Consider the following 9,026-nt stretch of genomic DNA (forward strand, 5'->3'; position numbering starts at 1 on the left):
TGTCTATGGAAGCAACAATAACAATCCATTCAAATTTAATTTGCCATGTGTTTTATTCATATCAGATACACAGTGTAAGTAACTATAAAGTTCACTCTATTCTTCACCCAGTTCACCGGCCACTTATTACTTGTATTAAGGGAGAAACTGATGAATTCACGTGCTGTAAATCCGACTGACAGGACTTTCTGAACTGCAGCGCGAACAAACATGGCGGCGCCCATCTCACATTACAGATCACGATCAAGATCATTTAGAAAGGTTTTTAAATGACAAAACACTCATTTACACATATTTGTGAATTGGAATATCAGATTGTTCATGGCATGGTATGCAAGTTTGTGAATATTTTAAATTAAAAAGGAAAAACTAAATAAAAGCGATCCATCTGTCATACAGTGTTATTGTGGCCGCGGTTTGTCACGTGACAAGCATGACATGCCATGGAAACAGTAAGAGGAAACGGTCTAAAATAACGGTCGCCTTAAAAAAACTCACTCTGGGGGGACCGCTAGAATATTTTAAACTCACCACTGAAAGGGTTAAACAATCAGCTACAACTGCATCATATCATTTCAATTATACTCAGCCATCATCTGCAACTGGAAGCGTGAGAGCACGTATTAAACCCAGGACCACCAGCACTTATGTATACACATAAGTACTAGTAAAACAATACATTTAGAGTTTGTAAAATACACACATATGTCTATGGAATAACAATAACAATCCATTCAAATTTAATTTGCCAATGTTTTATTCATATCAGATACACATAGTGTAAGTAACTATAAAGTTCACTCTATTCTTCACCCAGTTCACCGGCCACTTATTACTTGTATTTCGGGAGAAATTGATGAATTCACATGCTGTAAATCCGACTGACAGGACTTGGCGATGCCCATCTCACATTACAGATCACGATCAAGATCATTTAGAAAGGTTTTTAAACGACAAAACACACTCATTTACACATATTTGTGAATCGGAATATCAGATTGTTGATGAAATGGTAAGCAAGTTTATGAATATTTTGAATAAAAAATGAAAAACGAAATAAAAGCGATCCATCTGTCATAGTGTTATTGTGGCCTGACGCGTTGCCATGGAAACAGTAAGGGGAAACGTTCTAAAATAACAGTCGCCTTAAAAAAACTCACTCTGGGGGGACCGCTAGAATATTTTAAACTCACCACTGAAAGGGTTAATGCCATCTTTTTTATGATCGAAGGCGAGTATCACTGATAGCAAATACTACTGATGTCTCTAGAAAGTTTTTTTCCCTAATATTTAACCATTGACTATAGCCAGTCAACATCACAGTATAATTGAGAGTTATACATTTTAACATTTATTAGACTGTACAAAATAACAACTTCTAATTTAAGTGAAATTCAAACAGTCTTCACATAAATCCATAATAATAAATGTCACATTTAGCTTTCTGTGCCCTTCAGCAAGTAAGGGGAAGTTGTGGCCTAATGGTTAGAGAGTCGGACTCATAACCCGTAGGAAATAGACAGAAATTAAATAAAGTTATCAAACACTAAATTCTAAATTAAATATAGATGAATCCTTAAAGCTACAAAAGTTATTGATTTCCTCTTTTTTCTATTGTTCTTTGATTAACAGACATCACAGCAGCTGGTTATTATGTTATTTTGGCTGCTTTAAGAGCTGCCGCTGCCGAACATGACGCGGATCTGACATGCATCATATTTTCTCACTACTCTTTACCTTTTCTGACTCACTTCAGGTCTTAAAGTCTCTACTCATGAGCTGACGAGTTGAATCGGGTGTGTTAGATGAGGGCGACAGAGCTAGGCTGCTCCAGGACCGTTTTAAAAACCACTGCATTTCAGAGACATGTTCTTTAATGGGACTCATATATAACAAATACTTACATGCATGCACAGTTTTAAGGCAGAATTTAAAGGCCTATTTGGTAAATTCATGACTTACCTGATGACAGAACTACAACATTGCATGCTCGTAGTTTCTTTTGCGTTTTAATATGAAATGATATAGGCTACAGCGCGCATCACCGCATTTGTGCGTGTAATTGACGAGCACATGCTACGAGCACAGTATAATGGCTGACAGGAGAGGAAAAGTCGTTTTTACTGACATATGGCCTGACAACATCTCATCTGACTGCAGTTCACTGTTGTTCTAGTGAAGCTCCCTCATCATCTGTACCTTTTCCGCGCTCGATTAACAGCGCCTGGCGCTGAGGCAAGGTTGGAGTGCGCATCTGAAAAGTCTTCCATTTGATGTGGTTATAAAGATGTTCTGTATCTAAATAAATGTAATTCTTGTCAAGAAAAAAAGAGACAAAAGCAGCAATTGTGAGTGGGGTGGCCAACCCTATCTCCACCCCTGCGTTAATTGCGTTAAATATTTTTAATGCTTTAAAAAGAAAAAAAATATAATTGCATGTGTTAATGTGCTAATTTTGACAGCATTAATATATACATATATATGCATACACACACACAGACACATACAGTACATATATATATATATATATATGTATGTATGTTTGTATGTATAGTGATATGCATTCCTGAGTTCAGCATCACTTCACCACTGCAATCCCTACACCTGTATGCTCTATTTAAAATCAAGAAAGCATGCTAGTCTACAGTATGGATGCATGTCCGACTATTACACTGTTCTCCATAATTTTTTTTTAAACTGCATGATAAACTGGATTGCGTGCCAGTTAGTGAATATGCACAGGTTTCTATGCTGAGATATCACGTGCAAAATTTAGCAAATTTGCCCCTTAGTGTTCAGTCAAAGACAAACAGGCTTGTTGTGTTTCTTTCAGAGTGATTAAGAGAGAGAGCATTCTATGTTAAGCACTGAAAGAATAAATGTTGTTTTAGAAAAAGGGAAGGACTCTATCCTGATAGAAAATAAGGCTTTCATTCATAAATCAATGTTCTCTGTCCTATAGCATGAGTTTAACTAGGCTTCTGTCTCTTTCCTGCTCTATTTCTGTTACTCTTACTGACAGGCAGAAAATCTGCAGTGCTCTGTTGAGACTTGACATGTTCCTGAGCTCTCCTAAAACAAGGCTTTTCTTCTTCCTTCCATGTTTGTAGTATGCATTTTCCATTCAGTCACGCTCCATCTGTAGCGCTTAGGGTGGTCCTTATTTGTAGTCCTATTTTACTGACAATGCCAAATTGTATCTGCCTTTGCAAGCTGAAATCTTCGACTGTTTGAGCATGTTGCAGCATTTCACCTTCACAATACCCAACAGGTATTACATTATATTTCTGTCCTTCATGTTTAAAACAAAATTTTTAACGTTTTCAAACCAGCTCAAATAAGTTTTGGCTGTAATTTTTGCTAATTGATATGAATTAATCTGACTAGAAATAAGTAGAAATAGCTCCTTGAAAGGTTTGCTTAAAAATGAAAATTCTGTCATGGCCTTCCAACTTTGTATGGCTTTCTTTCTTTTGCACCACACAAAATAAGATATTTTGAACAATGCTGGAGTCCAAACAACATTAGACTCCATTGACTCAATTTTGAAAAACCACCAAATTTTCAAAACATCTTATTTTGTGTTCCACAGATGAAAAAAATGAGGGTGAGTAAATAAAGACATAATCGTCATTTTTGGGTATATTATCCCTTTAAGGTAAGAACGGGACATTTTTACATTTAAGTTTTAATTGTGAGGTTGTGATTTGTATAAGAAAATAGAAGTTTGATACTTGTCAATATTTTTGCAATTCAGTTTGCTACCATATAAATGAGACACGTCACCTTTTAGATCCTTTTTAGGTTAATAATTATGCTTTATTTAAACATAACATAAATGCAGTAGAACTGGTCTCACACAGTCACAAATGCACACACTCTTTAAGAGCACACGCTATCAGTCTCATAGGATAGAGTTTCCACCGGTAACGGCTCCAGTAGGCCTCTGTCTCCGTTCCTGTCTTTGTCACTGCAGTGCGGCCCCTGGCCCCTAATGAGGAAACCTGCTACTCGGGGATCGAGATCACATTCACAGACCCAAACACACATACACACAGTCTTCTTTCTCTCTCTCTCTCTCTCTCTCTCTCTCGCTCTCGCTCTCTCTCTCTCATCCTGCTCCCAGGCACCTCAGCCAAAAGATTGAGAGAGTTTGCAGCAGGGCGAAAGGCTGCGGGCGTGGAGGAGTGTGTGTGTGTGTGAGTACAGGAGGAACAGGACTGTCAGTAATACATAATGTATCCAGAGGACCACTGGGACCGCTGCACAAATAGGGGCCCAGGGACACCACCAAGAGGGAAAGAGGCGATGGAAGGTCATAGCTGCAGGGGGGGTAAGGAGGCCCCTTTCGGTGTGTGTGGTTGGGGGGTAATCTGATACACAGTGTGGCCAGAGTCCCTCGTGCTCATATATATGCTCTCAAGACTCAAGGCAGCCCTTGCATTGAAATCCAAGATGGCGGACGATATCTTCTCCTTGTTTTTCTTTTCCTTCAGGGGTGGGGATGTGCCTCATTAGCTATTGTAGCATGTTTGTTGGGCTCCATCGGACCCAGTCTCCATGTCTACTGTTTGCGGCCTGGCTTTTGAAGCTGCATATATGGATTCCTAATCAAGATCTCAACCTGAGCTGAAAAACCTGCCCAGGCTTCAGTGCATCTCCTCCAGAACAAAGACAGAAACATGCACACACAATTCTTGCTGGAATACGGTACAATAAATAAACAAAAGGCCTGAGATGTATAACAAGTAGAACGCCACATAAAAACACACTTATTATGATTTACATGCACTGGTTCTCATTTCCTCTCTGCGAGTTTGTGTTGTGGCGTCTCTAACGGCGGGTGTTTTAAGGTCAGTGTTCTGACCTCTCTCGCTGCGGATCTACCATTTGCTTTTCTAGCTGCCCACACACTTCACCTTTCAGCCCAAATGGAAAAGAGAAAGAGAGAGAGGAAAACACTTTGTGTACTGCCTGCATTTTTGTCATGCTGCTACATGCTATCTCTCCGTCTCCTTGACAGCATCCGCTCTCGCTCTCTCTCTCTGTCTCTCTCTCTCTCTCTCTCTCTATGCTCAGAGCTTCGGAGCCTTCGGGAGAAAAGGAGGGACATAGATAGTTTTAAAGAGAAGAAAAATAGAATGAGGGAAAACCTAGAGAATTTTACTTCATTAAAGGGGTCATATGATGCGATTTCAATTTTTCCTTTCTATTCTTTACTTACTCTCACTCACTGAATGATTTTCATTTTTCTATAGCAGTTTAGCAGAAAATGTATGTTACTCTTTTCCATTCAATCAAAGTGAGTGAAGATAAGTTATCAACCTTGACAAAAAGCCCATACAATTCTTTTGAAGCCCCCGGTCACCTTCAACTTTCATTGTATAGAAAAGAGCAGCATGCCCATTTTGCCATCAACATCTCATAAAAAAAAGCTGTGTGAAACTCTGTTATACACATTTGTGAAGCAACATGATAACATGATATTTGTGAAGCAACATAACATAATATTTGTGAAGCAACATGATAACTACTTAACATTGTTTGAAAAAGACATCTGTCAGGCTTGACTTATACATAGTGACACATACAAACAGCACTTTTTGTTCAGAAATCTAACTGAATTCAGATTATTTTGCTGTATAGTATATAGTGTACACTTTGAAGTTTCTGCGTAAATCAATTTCAGTGTGAATATGATCCACCTCATTAGATGTAAATTAGCTTTCATGATGATCAAGTTTGTAATAGTTTTTAATAACCCGTTCCTAATAACCAGAAATCACTGGCAACAAACAGCAGCAGTCGCACAAAATATTTGCACAATGTATAGAGATTGTGTGTTATTTAATTTGATGGCAGTTGTGTAGATCAGAGGTTAAGAGGCAGAGTGGCAGAGATTACAGTGGATGATGGGAAATAAGGATATATGTGTGTGTGTGTGTACTTAACCATATTTTGGGGACAAATTTGTACCCAGAAGTGAGCTATACCTGACAAAATCTCCAAAAACCTCCCTTTGGGGGACGTCCTCATTTGTAAAACTGGTATAAAAATAAAGTAAACAAAGTTTTTTTTAAATTGTAAAAATGCAGAAAGTTTTCTGTAAGGGGTAGGTTTAGGTGTAGGGTTGGTGTAGGGCAATAGAAAATACAGTTTGTACAGTATAAAAACCATTACGCCTATGGAATGTGCCCATTTAGATAGCTAAGTAAACATGGGGTGTGTGTGTGTGTGCGTGCGTGCGTGCGTGTGTGTGTGTGTGAATTTATTTGTAGGTGGAAATTCATACATTTACTGCTTTTGAAATCATCATCTCCCAGCCAAACACTTGTAAGCCTCTGATGTCATACTTGCATGATGAGAAGTAAATCACCATAGTGCAGTGCTGATGACATCAAATAGATTTTGCTTTCTTCTATTACTGTTGTGTGATGCTTGATCTCACTGTCTGATCTGGATTCAGGTCTTATCAGTCGTCACAGACATGCAGATCTCTGTTTGGACTTGTAAAGCATGAACATCAGCTGTGAGAGGGACCGCTCAAAGAAATGTATCAAATAGAAATACTGTATGTTGCTTCATAACAGGTTTTTGAGTAGTTCTATTTTGAGTTGTGTTAAAGGGGTCATTTACATTTTTACTTCCTTTCCACTTGTTGCCAACTATATTTTATACATTTACAGCACTATAATAATGTACTTAAAGGGGAGGTCTAATGCTATTCTGACTTATTCAAAATTCTAAGGAGTAGGATTCTCATGCTAAACATGACCAAAGTCTCAAATTACGAGTTGGACATATGATGGAGTATTTCTGTGCCAAATACACTCCTTCAGGGTTCGTATAAGTTTTGGAAAGTTATTTTTTCTTCTCTCGAGTATGGCCTTGTATGACATCATAAAGGGGCGGAATTCCTTGCATGGGCACTTCTCCCGGAAGAGCGCGAGCACACATCAACCAGAGCGAGAGCAAGAGCAGCCCATCAAACGTGCCTCATTCAGGTTACAGAAGTCGTCGGCAGTGCTGCACAGGACTTGCTCGAGAAGGATTTTACATTTTGTTTTTGACCACAAATTCAACAGTCACCAAAAAAATGAGTTTTTGGTTGTGAGGGAAAGATAACCTTGTTCAGCTTCCCAAAGAACCCAGCGTTAAGGGAATTATTTTTGTCGATCTCACAGCTTGCAGACGATGGTTACGCAAAAGCTGCGCGTGTTTGTGATTCTTTAGCTCCGCCCACGGCACGCCTCCAGGAGCTCGACTGTTTTCGGAGAGAATCATAAAGCTGTATCTTTCTTTTATAAGTCTGATAAAACTAAAGACTCTTCGGTGATATGAAGGATGCAATACTACTATATAGGTACTCAAGATTAACATGAGATTGGCTAAATCTGTGTGTTATGCCCCCTTTTTTAAAAAAAAAGCTTTTAATTTTTGTTGAGGTTTCAGATACTACATGTCTGTTTTCTGCAGTTTCACATGCCCATTTTTTACAGTTTATTTTTAATAAATGCTGTTTTTGGATTGGAGAGGGAGCACCTTTGAATAAATCATGATATGACCATGAAATCTAGAAAATAGAAAGCTGTGGTTGAAATGAGTGTCTGCACATGGCCAGTTTTAGTTATGTTGGTGAGTCAGCTCAAGCCCAAAGCAAGCAAAATCACAGTATGAAATCATCCATGATCTCTTCTCTTCCATGCAAAATGGTGAAGCAGTCAATGTAAACAATGTGAACCAGAAAATGTAAATCCAAACAGAAATGCAGCCAAACAGCAAATGTAAATTGTTTATGTTGTGTTAACCTATAGAAATGGTACTGCTCAACCACTGACTATGAGCATTTGTTCTTCTGTTTCCATAGGGACATCAGCATGAACAACATCACTGAGCTGCCTGTTAATGTCTTCAGAAACCTGCCCTATCTGGAAGAACTGTGAGGATGATTTCTGTTTTCTCTCTCTTTCACTATTTCCCCTCATGCTCTGTTTTCTTTTTCTTATATATTCTTGACACTTTTTTTCAAACACCATCATGGAACATCTCCATGATGATTTGAGATGATCTTTTGCTCTGTCATCATTCTTGAATATTCTTGTCTATTTTTAAGATTTTGAAATGTTTATAGAACTGCAGAAACAACTTTGAAGCTAAATCCACATCCAAATCACTGCTGGTCTCAGTGCCAGCTTGTTGGATTATGCGAGCTCCATTGTCTTCATTTCTTTTGATAGTCACTACATTGTGTCACTGTCCATTTTCATAAATTAAAGTCTGCTAAACAGTGTTGCTCATGTCACCTCAGATTGCCAATTTTTATTGAAAATGAATGACTTCCAGACAATTTGACTCTGCGATCACCGTTAATGCTTTAGTGCTGTTATATGAGGCTTCAGGCTCATTGCCACAGAAAATCCACTCAGGTGAATATTCAGTATAACAGCACTATTGCAAGTATAACACGACTTTCTTTTCTGTATCATTTAAGCCGTATACAATACTTGCACAAAATAATGTTTATTATTTAAAATAAATCAACATTAAAATAAAAGATAAACTTAAAATTAAGATAAAATCATTTACAGACAAACAAGCTACACACTGCCTATTAGAGCTTGAGATTTCCCTTAAAAAAGTCCAAAGACCAATTAGAGAGAATAAGCGGGGAACAGATTTGGCCACCCACAGCACCATCAGTGTGGTGCAGCACATCTGGCACAGTCTCATAGCTTACAAAGTACTGTTAGTCAGAGCATCTCAGGATGCTACGGGTGTCAGATGGCTTTTGAAGCTACATCTAACTTCAAGATTCAAGATTTTTATTTGTCACATACATGGTTATATACAGAATATATGACCAGCAGTGAAATGTAAGTCAGGTCCGCCCATGGACAGTGCAATTATTAAAGAATGCAAACACAAGAAAAATATATATAAATATAGGTATGGAAAAAGATTAAAAAAAAAAATGAATAAAATAAAATGTGCAGGACAGTATACTGTAGACTTAATAAATATTAAGA

General features: G+C 38.1%; 1 protein-coding gene across 2 annotated transcripts in view; it reads left to right on the forward strand.

Annotated features, from left to right (window-relative positions):
- The window catches only part of LOC107700458 (leucine-rich repeat-containing G-protein coupled receptor 4-like), a 32,266-nt gene extending 24,314 nt beyond the window's left edge, over positions 1–7,952 (forward strand). For both annotated transcript variants that reach the window (XR_001635548.1, XM_016502109.1), the window contains one exon: positions 7,868–7,952. Coding sequence is in view for 1 of the 2 variants with exons in the window: in XM_016502109.1 (XP_016357595.1) it covers positions 7,868–7,943 (76 nt within the window). In the remaining variant the exon portion in view is untranslated. The remainder of the gene's footprint in view (positions 1–7,867) is intronic.
- The last annotated feature ends 1,074 nt before the right edge of the window (positions 7,953–9,026 follow it).

This window comes from Sinocyclocheilus anshuiensis, unplaced genomic scaffold (genome assembly GCF_001515605.1).
Source record: "Sinocyclocheilus anshuiensis isolate Anshui unplaced genomic scaffold, SAMN03320099.WGS_v1.1 scaffold154, whole genome shotgun sequence".
Lineage (NCBI taxonomy): Eukaryota > Metazoa > Chordata > Actinopteri > Cypriniformes > Cyprinidae > Sinocyclocheilus > Sinocyclocheilus anshuiensis.